Raw genomic sequence first — 20,061 nt, 5'->3', positions numbered from 1 at the left:
ATCAGTTCTAACCATTCACCCGCGTGCGGACCCTCTGGCATAACGGAACTGAACTCAGGGACGAGTCTAAGAGGCGACCCGGAAGACAGTGCTTGCACACATCCGTCAGGGCAGGACTTTCTGACCGTTGACCCGGAAGCGCTTATGGTAGCCCCTCGGGATTCCGGGATCCCATCATGGTCTTCCTTACGACGCGGCTCTGGCTACGGAACCGCCTCACAGATCGCTATTGGCGGGTTCAGGAGGTGCTGAAACATGCTGGGGTGAGTGCGCGTGTCGGTGTCCCGGGGGCCATGGTCGAAGAGTCGTGCTGCCATCCGGACACCCTTCTTCCATTTTTTTATTTTTTTCATCCAGCATTTTAGGGGAAGGAAGAATCGCTGCTACCGGCTGGCCGTCAGGGCGGTGACCAGAGCCTTCGTTAAGTGTACGAACTCCCGCAGACTTAAGAAGCGGAACCTGAGGACCGTAAGCGCCGCCCCTGGCAGCCGGACCCCAACACCCCCCTCCCACCCCCCGCTTGTCCTTCATCTCCCTAGAGCTATAGGCTCTCTTCCACACCGGGCTTCTGGATCTCAGCCCTCCATGCCCCCTTCCCCCCAACCCCCCCGGTGCTTGGCCTTCTGTATCCACAGGACATTGGCTTTCATCCCTTGAGAATTTCATTTACCTCTTTGGACAAAAGCTGTGTGAAGTGTTTTTCTGTCATTTTCAAAAGCTGTACTCGGGGCCTGTGTCATAGTTCTTCTAAGTTCTTATGAGTTATGTCCACAGGGCCGTAAGAAATGTCATTTCTGACCTTGACAGTCAGAAAGTGTTCCCTAAAGGCTCAGCAGATAGGAGGACATGCTGGTCTTCTATATCAACTCAAAACTGTCTATACTTGTAGCTTCAAGGGATCTGACTCATCTTGGTCTCCACGTGCAACCCACTCACACACATCCTCACAGGATATATACAAATATATACAAATTTAAAAAAAATTTTTTGTCTGTGCCTTTCCAGACAGATGTTAAGGTGTTTGTCAGTGGGTAGCACAGACTCTACTAATTCAATCAAGCCAGATCTTTCAAGAACCCTCTCTCCCTTCATAGAGTCAAGTTTGCCATGTTCCTATTTCTGCCACAGAATCTCAATCTTTGTTTTATTGGTGCATACAAACCGTTTGCAGTGGCTGACTGATTGACTGACTTGTCAATTTTGACTGAGAAGAAGGCAGTACTGACTGAGGATTGAATGAACCCAGGGCCTTGAACAGGCTAGGCATGGATTCTCTGTGTGTGCCTGCACTCCTGCATATGCCGGAATGTGGAGGCTAGAGGGTAATTTTCAGGAGTTTGTTTTTGCCTTCTCCCTTGTTGCGGCAGAATCTGCCTTGCTGTTCCTGTTATACTCTGTACTCTAAGCTACCTGGTCCATGAAGTTCTGGCTCAAACTTAAGACTGCGAGGGTCGCACATGCATACTGCTGTGGCTAGCCTTTTGTGTTTCAGGTATTGAGTGCACTCGTCATCGGGATTGTACAGTGATACGAACCATCTCTGTGGCCTCCCCAGCTATTTTTATATGCATGTGTGGTGTATAGAGGTCAACTTGAAGTGTAATTACTCAGCCATCACCTGTTTTTTGTTTTGTTTTGGTTTTTTTGTTTTTGTTTTGAGATGAGGACCTGAATGTGCTAAGGTGCCTGGCCTCCAAACTTTAGGGAAATCTGATGTCACAGAACTTTTAAGTTCTGAGGCTGGACTTGAACTCATGCTATTGTCCAGGCTTGTAGTCATGCCTCAGCTATAATGGGGTTTGGGGTTACAGAGCCCCAACCAGGCCTCCTGCCTATATATATATTTTGTTTGCTTCTGAGATAGAATGTCACCATATAGCCTACCTGCCCTGAAACTCACTGGTTAGACCAGGCTGGCCTTAGACTTGAGATGATCCTCCTTCCTCCTGAGTGTTGGAATTTCAGGCATGTAGTATCACCTTAGCTTGTTTGCCACTTATTACGGAACTTTTTGCTTTACTTCCTGTGTTTGCTTTGTGGTGTGTTGTTGAGACTGAGCCTTAATGTGTTGCTCTGCTGTCCTGGAACTCGCTATGTATATACCAAGTTGGCTTCTAACTCACAGAGATCTGCCCTCCTCTGCCTCCCTAGTGCTGGGATTAGAGGATTGTACCACCAGGACCGGCTGCCTGGTTTGCTTTTTTGAGAGAGTATTCAATGCCTAACCTAAGCTGGCTGAAATTCCTGGAGTGCTGCCTGCTTGTGAATCATAGTGGAGCCGGCCTGTGTGAAATGTACCAACCTTTGCTGTTGCTTTCCCTAAAAACCTGTTTTCCTGAGAAGAAACATGGTTTCTACTTATTTTACAAGCACTTTTTAGTGCAGAGTCTTTGCTATAAACAAGATATAGATACAACATTCAGAAATCAATAGCAAACCATCCTAGAGTCAGGTGTAGTGGTACAGACCTTTACTCTCAGCACTAGGAGGCAGAGGCAGGCAGATTTTTGTGAGTTTGAGGCCAGCCTGGCTTACATTGTGAGTTCCTGAAAACTCAGAGATGCATAGTAAAACCCAGTTTCAAAAAAAGAAAGAAAATCAGTATTAAACCTCTCAATGTTTTAATTCTAGCTCTGGATTAATCGAATTACAGCTGCCTCCCAGGAACATGGCTTACAGTACCCAGCATTTATTCTCAACTTAGTTAAGGTAAGTTGAGCCTTATCAAGGTGTTGAGCATGTAAAGGAGTCATGCCGTCAGATGTGAGCCAGCCTAGTTTAGCATATTGTGAGCAGAGCATGTCATACAGTTGCCAACATGGATATTTCTGTATGAAAAGAAAAAGGTAGAAAACTGATTTTAATTTTAGAATTTGAGGTGTTTTTTTTTTTTTTTTGTTTATGTTTTTATGTACAGAAGTTATTTTATATGTGTGTAAGTCTGTGTACTACATCTGTGCCTGGTATCCTTGGATACCAGAGGAGAGCATTAGGTCCCTAAGTTAGGATGACTGCAAACTGTCATGTAGGTACTGGGAGTAAACTTCAGTCCTCTGGAAGAGGAGTAAGTGCTCATAACTGCTGAGCGGTCTCTCTAGCTGTCCAGTGGTGAGCATTCCATTTCTGCTCTATCACAGACATTGTTCTAGTGCTTTAAAAGGGTCGTCTAGGTGACCTGAGTCGCTTTTAGGTCCTCCATTTTACTTATGTGGGCCTGAAGTTCAGAAGTAGATTTAAAGTCACAGGTCTTTGGGGTACGATGGTGCGTACCTTTAGTCCAAACTATTGGGAGGCAGAGGCAGATGCATCTCTGAGGTTGATGACAGCAAGGTTTATGTAGTAAGTTTCAGGACAACCAGAACTACATAATAGATTTAGGGGAAAACAAAGGGAGGGTGGGGAGGGGGAGAAAGTCAGTCACAGGTCACGCAGTAGAGTCCACTCAATGCTTGAAAACAGTATTTCATATATGCAGCTCATCCCCCTTCTTTTCTTGCTTTCCGAAATCACCTGTTACTTTATCATCATTGCTAAGGTTAAGACGCAGGGCCTTGTACATATGACTTCTACCACTCAGTTACTCTCCCAGCCCTATAGCCTCTTTCTTCTAAGCCAGAGTCTCACCTTGAAATCACCTGTGTCTGCCAACCCTGCAGTCTTACTTGGTAGAAATCACAGCTTAATGAGTTTATACATCCCTGAATTACAGTAAAGAGTTGGCACAGGCTGGAGTTTCCAGTGCCCAGGTAACCACTGACCCTAGCCATGGTACCTGGGCCTCAGTGTGCTCCTTCATGTCGCAGCCTCTAGCGGCTCCCTTCTTCGTCCTCACATCTGTCCTGCTGTGTCCTGATGTGTTCTCTATGTAAGATGTTCCTACTGTGCCTTTCCCACAGTTCCCCAGTGTTTCACACTAGTAGAGTGTTGGCTGGCTACTCTAGACCCAGTACAGGTCTTGTGGCTGCATCCTTCTGTTTGTCCCAACATGGTCTCTCCTGTATTCTATTGAAATAGTTTCTTTTTGTTGGTTGGTTACTGTTGTTTCTTGAGCTAGGGTATTCTTTACCTGGCCTGGAACTTACAGGGATCTGCCTGCCAGTGGCTCTACGGTGCTGGAATTAAAGGCATGTACCACCACACCTAGTTTTCTCTCGTGGTTTCTATGCTTACTATAGGCTGTGGTTCTTTGTCTTTCCAGTGCCAGGTGGAGCTCAACAGGAAAGTACTTGTGGACCTGGCCATCTATGAACCAAAGACGTTTAAATCTTTGGCTGCTTTGGCTAAGAGGAGGCAGCAGGAAGGATTTGCTGCAGCTTTGGGGGATGGAAAGGAGCCTGAAGGTATCTTTTCCAGAGTGGTACAATACCACTGAAGGCTGCAGTGCTATAGAAACTGTTAAAAACAAGATAGGACCAAAAGGATTGTCACCAGTAAGTCTGATTTGTATTTATTTACATTTTAGCAACAGGCCTGAGACAACAGGTGTTTACTCAGTGACTCAGCCCCAAACTGTCCTGTAAAGAATGTACAAATAAAGTTTTTGCAGTGTTGAATTTGTGAGTTATTTCCTGGGATCAAATAATCCACCTTAGGGGGATATAAAGCTTCTGTACCACCCATAGATTTGCCAGTGTGGGCTACCTATTATGGGAAAGGCTAAGTGGGAGTAGTAGGATTCATCTCTGCACACTGCTTTTCCCTTTAAAGTAGGGGTCCTAATCAGGTTTTGAACTGACACTCCTCCCCTCAGTTGTCTGGTCTGCCTTAAGTCCTCACAAATGAAGGCTTACTGTAAACATGATTGATTTAACCTCTTGGTCTTTTCCTCATGTATGTCATGGGTCCAGGGACTCAGCAGTTGAGCCACTAGCTGCTTTCCTTCTCTTTCCATGCTCCCAGTTGAGTACAATCAGGGGAATATGTCCCCTTATGAGGGATGTGATGCTCTTGGTTTCAGTTTGAAAGGATGTGTCAACTTCAGAGGGGGTTGGGGCACTTGCAGATTTTTATCATGTAGCTAGGTCTTTTCACAAGACTGCTCTGTAAGGCTAAGGAATACATTTTGGACAGTCCTGTTGCAGCAGCACCTCAGCAGCTCTATTGATGATGTTGTATGATGCAGACTCTTTCTCCTACATTATCTAATGTATTCAGGTTAGGTCCATTCCTTGACCTCTTGGGGTCCTGCTTCACCTAAAGACTGCCATCTCTTTTTTTTTTTTTTTTTTTTTTTTTTTTTCGGGCGCTGGGGACTGAACCCAGGGCCTTGCCTTTCTAGGCAAGCGCTCTACCACTGAGCTAAATCCCCAACCCCCAGACTGCCATCTCTTAAACACCTAATTTCCATGCTTCTGTCAAATTCTATAGTTTGTACTCCCTAATCTTCATTCTTGTGTCCACTGCTTGTTTTCCATGATTGGTCTACATTTGATCTTATCCTAGTAACTCTTACCAAAGCCATTTCCTGGAAACAAATCCCAGCAGACCCTGACAATAACTCCTTTCCTTGATTTATTCCATTCTTTCTTCTAGCTAGGACAGCATTCCTGAGATGTGAACAAAAGGGGACTCACCTCAGAGGGAACCATTGACTGATCAAAGTAAAGATACAACTAAAGTCCACTTGGTGTACCAGTGAGTTTGTCAGGATTACTTAAGGGAGCAGAAATGACTCAAATGACTGATAGCTCATGAAAACTGGAGTGCACTGCACTGCTTACAAGCAGCCCAGTGGGTTGGGGAGTGTCTCTTCCGAGCACCTTGGCTTGTTTGAGAGTCTCTCAGTAGTCCTTACAGCTGTTGACGTGACACGCTTGGGGAGGGTGTCTAAGAAATCCAGTCAGTTTCAGGGACATTCTGAAGTTATTAACCTTGAAAAAAACAGCAAAAAAGCCCCACAGGGTATCCTGAGTGTTTAAACAGCACTGGCTATTCTGGTACTCACTTTGTAGATCAGCCTGCCTCTGCCTCCTGAGTGTTGGGATTATAGACATATGCCACCATGCCCAGCTATTTGTATCTTGAAAAGTTTACCTCAGGATGGAATGTTACTCCTTTAAGAGCATCCTTTATCTTGGGGGAATTGTTAAATAATTGTCAGCCACATTTATATAGGAAAGGCCCAGATCTACTTTATTTGTTGAGCCCCCTGCTACAGAAGCTGTGGTGTCTGTCTCTACCTCCAATTGGAACCATGCTGTTCTTTAGTGACACCATCCCTCATCTTAGGCCACCTGTCACTTGTGAGTCATTCTGAGCTCTTTCCTCTGAATGCACACTTCTAGCACAATACATAACTCAAAGTCCTAATTTGCCTCCTATAATTTGTGTTGTTGACAATTTTGTGTACCTCAAGAGTGATTCTGAATTCCTGATTTCATGCCTCTACCTCCCAAGTTATGGGATTATAGGTATGTACCTGCCATGTCTAGTTACTGGGATTCAGAGTATTAAATGCAGGGCTTCATGCATCCCACAGAAGCTCACAACTCAGTTATATTCCTAGTCTCTAAAGATCGTTTGGTTCTGTCCTCTATCATCACTGTAGGCAAGCTTAAGTTTGCCTTCTATTTACTGAAGATTCCTACAAGGCTTTTTTTGGCTTTTTTTCTTGGGCATAGAGGTCACTGCACTGGGTATTTGTGTCTTGTTTACAATACGCTCAACATTTTGCCCAAATGTTCAATACGTTTTACTCATTAGCCAACGGTTATTGAACACATGGAGAAGATACAGATCCATGTGGCCCCTTCACTGAGCTTTGTTTTCTCCTTCTCACAGTAAAGACGAGGTATTGCGGATCACTGTTGAGTTGTAACCAACAGCCGTATCCAGTATAGGTTTCTCCTTCTGATGGATGTAAGTCATCTCCAGTATCAGTCTGGGTTGAGTGACTCGAGCCAACAATCTTTTCTATTTTTTTTTTTTAAAGAATTTATTTATGTATTCATGTACACTGTAGCTGTCTTCAGACACACCAGAAGAGGGCATCAGATTCCATTACAGATGGTTGTGAGCCACCATGTGGTTGCTGGGAATTGAACTCAGGACCTTTGGAAGAATAATCAGTGCTCTTAGCCGTTGAGCCATCTCTTCAGCCCCCAACAATCTTTTTTAATCCTTTGGCCAGCTTCAGTTTAGGGAATGGACAAACAGACTATGCAGTGACAGTTTGCCTACCTTAGAGCTGCAACCTAGGGGTGGAACAGATGGATGGACAGCAACGATGTGGCCTTTACAGTGAGAGGATTGAAGATGAGATCTTTGTTGGATCTGCTTGGGAGTGGAATCAAATCAACCCACTACAGCTGGACTATGGAATACTGACTTTTGACCGCCTTGTTGGCAGTTCAAAATACCTGAGTCAGACCTATCCAGGAGCCTCCTTAAACTCTAATGTCCTCCCAATTTTCCCTCTCACCGAACCTGGCTGAAATCTTGTTGAAATCTCGAGATAACTGAGCAGTGACAGGTAATAACCACATCTGTCTAGTAGCAGCACTGTTTTGGGTGAAACTAGGCAGGTCAGGAATGGAGTTTGTAATAATAAATATTGCCTGTGGAGTCTACTACTACAAGCCTTTTCACATTGATCTTCAAGGTCCCCAGTCATTTTGGGCCTGTACTTCGTCCAGTAGGTTGCTAGGGTCCCCTTTAAAAAAAGGTTATGTATATGAGAGCTGTTTGCATTTGTGCCTGCATGACAGAAGAGACAGAAGAGGATATCAGATTCGATTATAGATGGTTGCAAGCCATGATGTCGTTGCTGGAATTCAGGACTTCTTGAAGAGCAGCCAGTGCTCTTAACTGCTGAGTCGTCTCTCCAGCCCCTTCATCGGCACTCTTTGTTTCTTTGTTTCTTTCTTTTTTTTTTTTTTTTTTTGGCTTGCGACAGGGTTTCTCAGTGCAACAGCCATGGTTGTCCTGGAACTCAAACTGTAGAGAGAAGGCTGATCTTGAACTCACAGAGGTCCGCCTGCTTCTGCCTTCCAAGTGCTGGGATTAAAGGCACCACTGCCCCCCGCTTTCTTCTGCACCTTTAATGCTGGCAGATCCACCCCACAGCCAGAGGACAGAAGAGGGTTGCGAACTAAAGACCCTGAACTAAATCGCGGTGTAATGTACACATGAGACTGTGGAGAAAAAAGGTTGTTCTGTCCCGATCCCCGCGGAAAGACTCCCTTCTAGAACCCCAGTTTTCGAGGCAGAAGCACTGTAACCTCCGGATTTAGAGACAGTAGCGTTGTAATCTGGCTTTCTGGATTGACCACTTCCGGTTCGGGCCAGGCCGCGGAGCCAAGTGGGTAACGAGCAGCCCCACCCGTGGGTACTTCCGGCGTCAGTGCCTGACGCGATACTGAAGGACTGGTCGTACGGCCAACGGCGTCGAGACAGCGGTGACGTTCAACCAATGGAAGGGGGTGGGGCGGGGCGGCCATGATCGTCTCGAGCAGCCGCCCTGACGGGAAGGGCCCGAAAAGAGTCGGCGGCACAAAATGGCGGCGGCGGCAGCCGGGGCTTCGGGGTTGATGGCTCCTGCGTTGGCGGCCTGCTCTTCCGGCTCGGGGGGAGCAGCCCCAGGGTCTCAGGGGGTGCTGATCGGTGACAGGCTATACTCCGGAGTTCTCATCACCTTGGAAAACTGCCTGCTGCCCGACGACAAGCTCCGCTTCACGCCATCCATGTCGAGCGGTCTCGACATCGATACAGAGACTGGACTCCGCGTAGTGGGCTGCGAGCTCATCCAGGCAGCCGGCATCCTGCTCCGCCTGCCGCAGGTAAGTGCTGGGCCGCGAGCTTTGTAGGTAGCCGTTCGCCGGCCGGCCGAGTAGCGGGCCTTTGTTGTCGTCTTGGCCCATGTCCCGGAACCAACCCTACCTAGACTCGGACTGAGGTCGGAGCCTGTACCGCTCTGCAGCCTTAAAATAACCTGCCTGAACCGGTGCTTCAAACCTGACCGCTGATCGGCTTGGAGCAGGGCCCGCGCTCGCCATCACCTCCCTCCCCACCCCACTCGAGCGAAAGGCCCTTTTACCCACCAAGAAAACCTCGCGAGACACAAATCCTTTGGGGAAATGGAAACTGTCGTGGGTATTTGTCTTGGGGAAAATCACACAAGGCATTTCAGCTAGGACAAGCTTGAGTCCTGCGTTCAAACGTGATGGAACCTTCTCTGTCCCTAGGTGGCCATGGCTACAGGGCAGGTGTTGTTCCAGCGCTTCTTTTACACTAAGTCCTTCGTGAAACATTCCATGGAGGTAGGCTTCTTTCTGTTTTGTCAGAGAAATGAATTGGGAGGAAACTTGGCTTGTTATGCCTAGTACTTAGTCAACTGAATTCTGTCCTGCAAAGTCTACACAGCTCTTTCCCTAGAGGCCTGTCTGTATCTTCTGGTTGTTTCTAACAGTTTTAATGTCTTGGAAGGTTCTCAGGTTGGGGAAAAACACCCGTGTCCCTATGTGCATTTCAGCATGTGTCCATGGCTTGCGTTCACCTGGCTTCCAAAATAGAAGAGGCTCCAAGACGAATCAGAGATGTCATCAATGTATTCCATCGCCTTCGGCATCTGCGAGAGAAAAAGTGAGTCCTTTCCAGAGCTGTCATAATGTCTGTCATTGTCATACCAATCTGTGAGTTTACAGTAGTTTGTTGGCAGGTGCCCCAGATGCTGTCTTGGGGCAGTTGGTAGGGAGTGAATAAGCAGGATAGCTGGCTGTCTAGCCCTGCTCGAACAATTCGCGTGTGACCACATCAGCTCACCACCCTTTATTGTCCTGTTTGTTCCATGGTTCTACTGAGAACCTCTGAGCACCAGATCCCTGGTTCTTAGCCTCAGCGCTGTTGGTGTCTGAACTGGCCATTCTTTCATTCTTTGTTAAGGGAATTGTCCTAGCATTATAATATGTTTACCGATATTCCTGGCCTTTCCCTGCCAGAAGCCATTCATAACAAATATTCCTAGACACCTGTCTTTTGATATCTGGTCTTGCTGTGTAGTGGTAACTGGCCTGAGATACAGGTGAGGCTGATTTTAACCTCTTAGCCATCCCATCTCATTCTTCCTTACAGGTGTAAACCACCATGCTTGTCTCCAAACACTGCCTTTTGAAATATCCATACAGAGCTAAGCTTGGGGGCACAAGCCTTTTATACCAGCACTCAGGAGGCAGAGACAGGAGGATCTGTAGGTTTGAGGTCAGTCTGGTCTACAGAGCTAGTTGCAAAATAGCCTGGGCTACACAGTGGAATCCTGTCTAGCAAAACAACAACAAACTAAAGAAAAACAACACACACGCATGCGCGCGCGCGCGGACTTGTCACCAAGCCTGACAACCTGAATTTAGTTCTGGGATCAACATGGTAGGAGGAGAATTGACTCCCACAAGTTGTCCTCTGACGTCCATAGGCACAACCCACATACCAAGCAAATGTTATACAAGTTTTAAAGAACAAACACACTGGGTTGATGAAATAGTTTAGTGGGAAAAGGAGGCTGTTGTCAAGTCTGAAGTCCCGCGTTGTAGGGAGGCAGTTGACTACAGCAGTCCCCCATCCACACATACCCACAAAACCAGAAAAGGAATGTCCCTAGATCCTTTCTGAAGCCTTGAGTTTATGTAGACCAGGCTGGTCTCATTCATACAGATGGTCTTGTCTCTGGTCCCAGAATGCTGGGCTTAGGGGAGTGTACTACTATGCTCAGCTTAACAGAAGCCCTTTAAAACCTGACCAGGTCTCTCAGTTGGTCTCTCTCTCTCTCTCTGTAGTCTATTCTCCATATTGGCAGTTTTCTAGTTCAGGAGTTCAACTAACTCCTGAAAATATTAGGGTGAGGTGGGTGAGGGGCTGGAGGAGTTTGGGGTCAAATAATTTCTGTATTGAACATGTTTAGACTTTCTTGTCACTATTCCTTAAAAAACATTTGTAGTGTACTAGGTATTATAAAGTATCCAAGAATGATATAAAGTGTGAAGAGGCTATGGGGATGTCCCACTACTTTGTATAAGGAACTTGAACATTCATAGGTATTAGTATTAGGTGAAGCAGCACCAGTATGTACTAAGGAATGACTTTATTGTGCTGAATTGGTTCTGTAGTTTACAACTCATGAAAAGGTTGATCTTTTTGTCCTGAGTTCCGGCATGGTGTTATATAACACTTGTGCAGAGATCCTCAGACCTTCTACCATATTCAAAAGGTATGTTAATATGCTAGAATATTGTGTATGTGTAAAGTCAAGCAGGGGCAGGTTGGTAATCAGTGTATGTAGGTTAGAGCTGTGTATGAGGTTTTATAGCTTTCTGTTACTGTGATATTTATCTCTTGGAAATAGTTGTGGAATCTAAAAGATTTTGTTTGATTAATCCTGGTACAGAGCATAAGCTTTGTCTTTTTTTTGCAGGAAACCTGTGCCTCTGGTGCTGGATCAAGAGTATGTTAATCTGAAGAACCAGATTATAAAGGCAGAGAGACGGGTTCTCAAGGAATTGGGCTTTTGTGTCCATGTGAAGCATCCTCACAAGGTGGGTTTGGCTTAGCCCCTGCAGCCACCCAAGTCACACTTAAGCTGACTTCTACTGTGTGCAAGAGTGAAGGCCTTGAAAAGTACTGGAAGTTTCCTCCTCCTTTGGTTTTCTTGTTTATGTCTAGAACTTTTAGTCCTTTACTTACAATCCTTTTATAATATGTTACTGGTTTTCTTTAGATTACAACTTTCAAAAGCGGTGGTAACGTTTGAGGCTTAATTCATTAACATATATTTTTCTTGTCTGGCTTGGACGTTTTCAGCTACATTTCAAGTAGGAGGTCAGCCTTCCCTACATGAGACCTTATCTCATAAATAAACAGGGCTCAGCCTTGGGTGGTAAGGCATACAACTTTAATCTTAGCATTTGGGAGGCTGAGGCAGGTAGATCTTTTGAGTTCATTCAAAGCCAGCTTGGACTACACAGTGGGTTCCAGGGCCAACAAGGCTAGGTAGTGGAACTTTGTCTCAAAGGAAAAAAAACACCAAGTATAGATAGATAAAAACCGCAGTGTGCAATCCTGTTCATCTGAATTCAGTCTTTGGAACACATGCAGAGGTCTAAGGAAAGAAATACCTAGTTCCACCATGTTGTTCTCTAATCTCCACATTTATGCTCTGCATGACAATAACATCGTGAGTAAAAATGAAAAATAAAATTGAAAAGAACAATTTTTTTTTTTTATTCATTTATGAGTACACTGTAGCTGTCTTCAGATACACCAGAAGAGGGCATCGGATCTCTTTACAGATGGTTGTGAGCCACCATGTGGTTGCTGGGAATTGAACTCAGGACCTCTGGAAGAGTAGTTGGGTGCTCTTAACCGCTGAGCCATCTCTCCAGCCCAGAACAATTATTTTTAAGCCTACAGTTTTCTTTTTTTTTTTTTTTAAGATTTATTTATGTATTTTATATATATGAATGCTCTTCATGCACACCAGAAGAGGGAATCAGATTCCCATGGTTGTGAGCTACTGTGTGGTTGCTGGGAATTAAACTCAGAACCTCTGGAAGAGCTGTCACTTGCTCTTGACCACTAAGTCATCTCTATCTCCATCTACATTTTTCATAACAATAAAAATTTTAAGTGCTTGTGTATGCAAACGCATTTTGGAGTCCATAGGAAAACTGCCAGGTCTGCTTCTCCCTGAGACAGGTGCTTTAGCTGGCCAGTGAGCCCTTATACTTCCTAAGTCAAGGGATTAAAACTGTGAGTCACTGGGGGCTGGAGAGATGGCTCAGTGGTGAAGCTAACTGGCTGCTCTTTCAGAAGATCAGGGTTCAATTCCCAGCACCTACATGTCAGCTTACAACTGTGTCCCACTCCAGTGCCAGGGGATCTGACACCTCCACGCTGGCATCCAGGCAAAATACCAATGCACATAAAATAAGAATAAAATATATTTTAAAAAAAAAAAAAAAAACAACTTCTGGGTGTTGTGACTGTCCGCCTTAATCCCAGCACTTGGAAGGCAGAAGCAGGTGGCTCTCTGTGAGTTTGAGGCCAGCCTTGTCTACAAAGCAAGTCTAGGACAGCCAGGGCTCTGTTACACAGACAAACCATGTCTTGAAAAACCAAACCCAAACAGTGTAACCTACCACTGCCAGCATTTTAGTATGGATTCTGGGGATGATTATGAGGCAAGCACTTTACTGACTGAACCAGAAAAAACTTAGCCCAACTCTTAACTGTTACTTTAGTAATAGTTTTAATATGTTCCTTGGTAGAACAGGAAGAGTTCTGAGTCCTTTTATTTTAAAATAAATCAAAAAGCTCCAAGTACATGCTGAGTAGAAGCAAGTTTATTGTACCATTTCATGGGTGTCTCATCTAGTTCAGCTAAAGTAAAAACTTCTTTAAAAGTTCAGACGTAGCTGGTAAGGTGGTACATACCTTTAATCCTAGCACTGTGGAGGGAAAAGGAAGGAAGATTTGAGTTTGAAACCAACCTGGTCTCCATTTTGAGCTCTAGGCCAGCCAGAGCCATAGTAAGACCCTATCTACATCAACAGACCAAACCCAGCAAATGTTCATGTTTACTTCTGTAGCCTTGACATCTTTTCTTGGATTTTGCGTTTCTGGCATTAAATTCTTATAAATTGTCCACTAAATATTTTACATGCTTTTCTTAACTTGTTTAATGTTATTTTCATATTTTGTACAACCTGACTACTGGGGTACAGGGATGTTTAGGTCAGGCTAATCTCATTGGTGGAAAAGGCGTTGTCAACGAGAATGAAAATGAGCCACATGGGAAACAGTGCCTTCAATGCCATGGGGCATGACTTGGTTTTCACACTCACTCTGCCCAACTGTAAAAGCATGTAGCGAGCACATCACAAAAGTTGAGCTGTCTACCGGATGTCACCAGCAACTCTCTGGGGTATAGCTTGAGGTTCTTTTGCTGCATGGACACCAAGATCTGAGATCCTTGCTCCTGAAGTCTTTGGTAATAACTGCCTGACCCATATCTTCCAGATAATCGTTATGTACCTTCAGGTGTTAGAATGTGAGCGTAATCAGCACCTGGTCCAGACTGCATGGTGAGTTGATCTTCCTTGTTTCATGAGACCAGCAAGGGCAGTTGAGGAGTATATTATTTGAGGCACTTGGGCAGTGGGTTGTCATCCCATGACTTGGTTATGGGCTCGAATTGTCCCAGTGCCTAGTGATCTGCCCTATAATTACCTATCAGCCGCCCCCAAATTGACCGGGACAGGCTTAACGGTAGGTGGCCTACCCCTGCCCGTATATTTCCAACTGTCCCACCCTGAGAGAGTAGTCAGTGGGCTTCCCTCTGGGGTTTGTCAGCTGGGCATATAAATGTTATAGATGATAGTTCAAACCACAGAATCAGCGGTATTATTTCTAGGGAGTATATCCCTTGAGGGAAGGGAAGATGGGGATTTGCTGCCATCCTGGGTTGGTTTTAGCAGGCATATGCTAGAATGAAGCCAGAAGTAACCATTTGGTATTGGGGTATATTTTCCCCACAGAGTTAAGTCTATAGGGGTCATATTGCTGACTGAATTGTCTGGTGCTATGACATGCTTTATAGAGAACCTGTTTTGACTTTTCTTTTCTGTACTCTTTCAATCAAAGGGTAGCCTCTGAGGGTAAGTGACTAAGACTTCTCCTCTGCTGTCCAAGCGCTTTGGTGCAGGGACAGCGGCCGTCTTCAGCCAATCCAGTGCAGGCTCTCCACCGAAGGCTGGCTCTAGACTGGTGGTATGCGTACCCAATAGTATAGTCATGGCCGACTGCTGCTTGTGGTTCTCTGACGATTGTGCTTCTTGTTAATCCTGTCATGCTTGGTAATTGTATCAATTAGAATTGATAACTGTCTTGACTTGAATTTTGTTCTTTTAAAACTGCTGTACCTGTGCAATAAAGATGCAATACCTTTCTTTAAGAACAATTGTATAGAAAGCTATAAGAATGGAAGTGACACAATTGGCATGGTGAAAATTCAGGCTGTTCCTGGATACTATCATCATTTCTCCCAAGCCCTAAAGTTGCTCTTTTCAGCAACTTACGTGGGACTCATTCCAGTAAAGGTGTGCATCTTTAAATTAAAATACTGTAATTTATCTGAAATATAGCATTAAGTTTAAATAGACCTTTGAAGGATTTCATTTGTTTTTAGAACAAAGTTAGTGAATTAATATATTTGAATACTAAAATTTCCTTACTAGTTGTAAAGTTATTGATGGTTCTACTTGTGAATGTTTAAGCTGTTTAGCTACAGAATGGCTCCTGGGAGATGGGTAGTGCTGCTACTATTCTGGCTTCCCTTCTAAATGTAGAGGCGTTGCTTCCTGGGCCAGCTGCCTCTTACAGGCATCTGTAGAATTTATTGTTTAGAATGTCAGTGGGTTTGAATGTTACCTTCTCTAAGGTTTTAGGGCAGAGATAACTGGGTGGGAACAGTTAAATCTCTCATATGTGGTACAGCCTAACATTAGGGTATGCTGTACCATTGGATATGTTGGGCAATGTATATAACCTCATGATGTGTTTTCTCGTGAATTGTTTTTGCATTGTTGATAAAGCTAGTATACTCCTTGGTTTTAGCCTATAAAATTTAAATATATAAAGAAACTATTAAAGATGTAGTCAACTTTAAATGACCTTTAACTTTTCTAAAAATGTGAAGTTTTGTACTTATATATATCATCTAAAGTATTATAGCATTCTTTAGTGTACTTAGTTTGATGCCATTTTTAGTGTTTTTGTTGCTTTTGTCTGATTTTTATGAATGTTCATTTTAAGACTCCTTGTTGAAATGGGACAGTTTCGTTCTTTGATAAGCCCGAGAAGAGGATTCCCTTGGGTGTTGACCTCCTCTGCATGATGTGCCCATGCATCTGAACTGCACCCAAGGGCCTTTCCCTTTCCCAAGTGGACTCCCTCCCTGGAGCTGTGGCTCAATCATCTGGAGAAGGACGGGGCTACAAATGCTGCCTGAAGAAAAGGAACACAGGAAGGAGGACAGCTTGTCTGACAGTTGGGAGGCTTCATGCTCAGCCTTCTCATTTGAGTTTGCATGTTTCTCTGCACTATGGATTTTGAACATTTAGATTTCTTTAATCAACTACATTTTAACTAAGTAGCATTTTCTTTCTAAGCATTGTGCTTTGCATGATAGCAGGTCATAGAGAAGGAAAAGTAAAGTTAAAGTCGGTTCTCGTTCATAGCAACATTATCTGACATTCAGCCAGCTTTTCCCCCCAGTGATTTATTTCTTTCCTGTATTCAGAATGTTCCCTGTTACCTGTGGGGATTCCCAGAGTACCCAGCACAGTCCTAGTGTAGAACCCTTAAGAATAACAACCTTTGATGACAGGTGGTGGCATAGTTGCCCATGGCATTACAGTCTTCCTGGTTTTGATTTCAGGAACTACATGAATGACAGCCTTCGCACAGATGTCTTTGTGCGGTTCCAGCCTGAAAGCATTGCTTGTGCCTGTATCTACCTTGCTGCCCGGACACTGGAGGTAAGTATGTGGCTGCCTGGGTTTTAGTCTAGATTCTAGACATTTCTCCATCCTGTTGGAGATGTTGATATATTTGTCAAACTAGGTTCCTTTGCAACAAAGGTTCTTTGTAACTGATAGGACATTTTCAGGTGTCACCCTAAGAATCTTACTGGCCTTGAAGTGTTTTTGTGGTGGTGGTGGTGGTTGTGGTGGTGGTTGTGGTATTTTTTTGAGACAACATCTCTGTTATGTAGCTCTGGGTGTCCCCAGACTCAGAAAGATCCACCGGCTTCTGTTTTCTGAGTGCTGAGAATAAAAGGGATGCACCACTATACCTGGCCTTGGAGTTTTTAAGGAAAGTAACATGATAATATTTTGTGTTCACAGATCCCTTTACCTAATCGTCCACATTGGTTTCTTTTGTTTGGAGCAACTGAAGAGGAAATTCAAGAAATTTGCTTTAAAATCTTGCAGCTTTATACACGGAAAAAGGTTCCTCTGTATGTTTTTGTGTTTGTTATGTGCTTGTGTTTGGCCAGAAGCATCTGGTTCTGAATGGATGATTCTGGCTTTTCAGGTTGACTTGACGCATCTGGAAAGTGAAGTGGAAAAGAGAAAGCATGCCATCGAAGAGGCAAAGGCACGAGCCAAGGGTCTGCTGCCACCAGGGAGTGCGCCAGGCTTGGACAGTGCTACTGCAGGGTTCTCACCCGCTCCCAAGCCGGGTGAGTGTCCACAGTTTACTCCCCACAAAGGGATAGCAGTTTGTGACCTGACTGGTTTGGGGGTGTGAGGTTCACCTTTCTTGGAATTGAGCCTGAAGCGTACCTCAATAGTATGCTGTTAATAGCATCTCTAGCAGTCAGTTGGTAATTCTTAAAATAAGTCAGGGAAGCCCTGACGGCTTTGTGTTCATAGTAATATGAACTGGCATTTTAAAATGCTGGTTTGTTTGTTTTCATTTTTTTATCATATTTACCAAGCTGACTTGTCAACTGATTAAGTTTTTAAACTTAGACTCTATGATTATATTGTTGGAACACAGAATATGATAACTCATTCCCTGGGCTTTGAGGAAAAGTGGTGTGAACAAAAGACCTGTCTGAGTCTCATGTATATTTTCATTCTTGTCCCAGGGTCTTATCTAGTATATTTTGTATTGAAGAAATTTCTGATTATGTTTTTTAAATTCTTACTTGATTCAGTAGAATCCCCCAAAGAAGGTAAAGGAAGCAAGTCTTCCCCACTCTCTGTAAAGAATGCCAAACGGAAAATGGAAGGCCCAAAGAAAGCCAAGGGCGACAGCCCTGTAAATGGGTAAGATTATCATTGTTGCCCAGATAGCCATTGAAAGCTGAAGATGTTCCCCGGTCTGTAACTACTCTGCTTCTGTTTGCAGCTTGCTAAAAGGGCAGGAGAGTCGAAGTCAAAGCAGGAGTCGTGAGCAGAGCTACTCAAGGTCCCCATCACGGTCTGCTTCTCCAAAGAGAAGGTGTGTCTGGAACTTACCCATAAGAGCCTTACCTGTTGTTTTCTTGGGTAATAGGAGGCGACATAGATGTCTCTTGGGATAGTGAAACATTGGCTCCTGTTTGTTTTGAGAGATGGGGTTTCTCTGTAGCCCTGGCTTTCCTGTTACTGGCTCTGTAGACCAGCCTGGCCCCTGAATGCTTTATCTCTTTGTTTCAATAATTTATCTTTATTTTATGTGCATTGGTGTTTTAGCTGTATGCACGTCTTTGAGGGTGTCAGATTCCCTGGAATAGGAGTTACATAGTTTTGAGCTGCCGTGTAGGCACTGGGAATTGAACCCAGGTCTTCTGAAAGAGCACTCAGTGCTCTTAACCGCTGAGCTATTTCTATAACTCTGGGATTTTAAGTTTATGGTTTCTCTCTCTCTCTCTCTCTCTCTCTCTCTCTCTCTCTCTCTCTCTCTCTCTCTCTCTCTCTCTCTCTCTCTCTCTTTTTTTTTTTTTTTTTTTTTTTTTGGAGACAGGGTTTCTTTTCTGTATTCTAGCCCTGGCTGTCCTCAAACTCATTCTGTAGAGCAGACTAGCCTCGAACTCAGAGATCTACCTCCCTCTGTCTCCATATGCTTGGATTAAAGGTGTGTACTACTACACCCAGGGAGATGGTGGTTCTTCACCTAATGTGGTTTTCTTTGAACTCACGAGTTTGTTTGCTGTGGTAGTGGCATTTAGTTCCAGTACTTAGGAAGCAGAGGCAATCAGATCTGAGTTCGAGGCCAGCCTGGTCTACTGAATGGATTCCAGGATGACAAGGACTACACAGAGAAACCCTGTTTTGAAAAATCTAAATGTGTGTGTACGTACGTTTTTTTAAAGGGGGCCCTTTGGTAGCTCTCTGCTTTGTTAGGGCTTGGCTAGGGCTGGTGACCATAGTTTTGGTCACAAGGATGTTTTCCTCTCCACAGGAAAAGTGATAGTGGCTCTACCTCAGGGGGGTCCAAGTCACAGAGTCGTTCTCGGAGCCGCAGTGACTCTCCTCCAAGGCAAGTACACCGTGGTGCTCCCTACAAAGGCTCAGAAGTGAGGGGCTCCCGGAAATCCAAGGACTGCAAGCACCTCACCCAGAAGCCACACAAGTCTCGTAGCCGGAGCTCCTCCCGTTCCCGAAGCCGGTCACGAGAACGGACAGACAGTTCTGGAAAATACAAGAAGAAAAGTCATTACTATAGAGATCAAAGACGGGAGCGCTCAAGGTCATATGAGCGCACAGGCCATCGATATGAGAGGGACCACCCTGGACACAGCAGGCATCGGAGGTGAGATAGGTTCCCTGGTGGCTGCCCTTGGTCCCTCCCTGTTGGGCACACCTTGGCTTCAGTGGCCTTGTCACATAATGTTTTTTTTAAAGTGTTTTTGATTGGACCTTGAGGTGAATTTGACAGTGGGCAAGGTGCCCTTCAGGCTGGCCTGGGGAGTGCTGCACATCTGTCCTAGGTAATGGTCCACCTCAACTGCAGACCTTCAGGTAGCTGGATGGAACAGCAAAGGCACACGCCTCCACTGGCGTGGCTTGGTGCTATTGACAAGCTGTCTCTTCACTCCTAAACTGATACTCAATTACGTTAAGCCAAGAAAGATGATTTTTCAAATCTTTGCCTATATTAGGTTGTACTTGTGTACATATTTTGCAGTGGTTCACAATGAGAAAATGGCCTTAATAGCCCCCTTGTTCTCTATTCACGTTGTAAATAAACATGTTTAATACAAGTGAAAGCTATATATGAGAACTCAGAATTTGATTCTGTTAGCTTAACACTTGTATAGAAAATTGAGATTTTTAAAATGTGAAGGTATTTAGGTCTGTGTTGAAAGTCATATATTTTTATCTGTGCAATGCTGAGTGCAGGCCACCAGCTCGAGAGAAATTTTACGTGGTTGAATAAACAATTCTCAGGACACTTGTTATGTAAGACTTTGTGGGCTGTCATTTTGGTTTTTTTTTTGTGTGTGTGTGCATGCCTGGGATTTGGCTGTGGGACTCAGGCCTGGTGGGAGTATTTGTGTGCAACTGTGCACTGCCAGCTTAG

At 44.6% G+C, this 20,061-nt stretch overlaps 3 protein-coding genes across 7 annotated transcripts in view; all 3 read left to right on the top strand.

Moving 5' to 3' along the window:
• The window catches only part of LOC116891772 (ubiquitin-conjugating enzyme E2 R2), a 618,378-nt gene that overhangs the window by 160,545 nt on the left and 437,772 nt on the right, over nucleotides 1-20,061 (top strand). The gene's annotated exons all lie outside the window — the stretch shown is intronic.
• On the top strand, nucleotides 53-4,553 carry Mrpl20 (mitochondrial ribosomal protein L20). The gene is made up of 4 exons (XM_032893120.1): nucleotides 53-263; nucleotides 358-468; nucleotides 2,632-2,709; nucleotides 4,199-4,553. The coding sequence occupies exons 1-4, from the start codon at nucleotides 177-179 to the stop codon at nucleotides 4,370-4,372; spliced, it is 450 nt and encodes a 149-aa protein (XP_032749011.1). The 5' UTR covers nucleotides 53-176; the 3' UTR covers nucleotides 4,373-4,553.
• On the top strand, nucleotides 7,950-19,949 carry Ccnl2 (cyclin L2). 5 transcript variants are annotated; one of them, XM_032892717.1, is made up of 12 exons: nucleotides 8,471-8,777; nucleotides 9,183-9,257; nucleotides 9,470-9,579; nucleotides 11,402-11,522; nucleotides 14,005-14,069; nucleotides 14,629-14,642; nucleotides 16,424-16,523; nucleotides 16,893-16,997; nucleotides 17,083-17,230; nucleotides 17,711-17,822; nucleotides 17,905-17,997; nucleotides 18,940-19,949. In XM_032892717.1, the coding sequence occupies exons 7-12, from the start codon at nucleotides 16,431-16,433 to the stop codon at nucleotides 19,292-19,294; spliced, it is 906 nt and encodes a 301-aa protein (XP_032748608.1). In that variant the 5' UTR covers nucleotides 8,471-8,777; nucleotides 9,183-9,257; nucleotides 9,470-9,579; nucleotides 11,402-11,522; nucleotides 14,005-14,069; nucleotides 14,629-14,642; nucleotides 16,424-16,430; the 3' UTR covers nucleotides 19,295-19,949. The 5 variants fall into 5 exon arrangements, with proteins under 5 accessions (XP_032748617.1, XP_032748598.1, XP_032748590.1 ...); XM_032892707.1 differs by lacking the exon at nucleotides 14,629-14,642 and having other exon boundaries at nucleotides 8,447-8,777; nucleotides 17,714-17,822; XM_032892699.1 differs by lacking the exon at nucleotides 14,629-14,642 and having other exon boundaries at nucleotides 8,447-8,777.

The sequence above is a fragment of the Rattus rattus genome, chromosome 1 (assembly GCF_011064425.1).
Source record: "Rattus rattus isolate New Zealand chromosome 1, Rrattus_CSIRO_v1, whole genome shotgun sequence".
Lineage (NCBI taxonomy): Eukaryota > Metazoa > Chordata > Mammalia > Rodentia > Muridae > Rattus > Rattus rattus.
The sequence above is the reverse complement of the archived record's forward strand: the minus strand, read 5'-3'. Positions and strand labels throughout refer to the sequence as shown.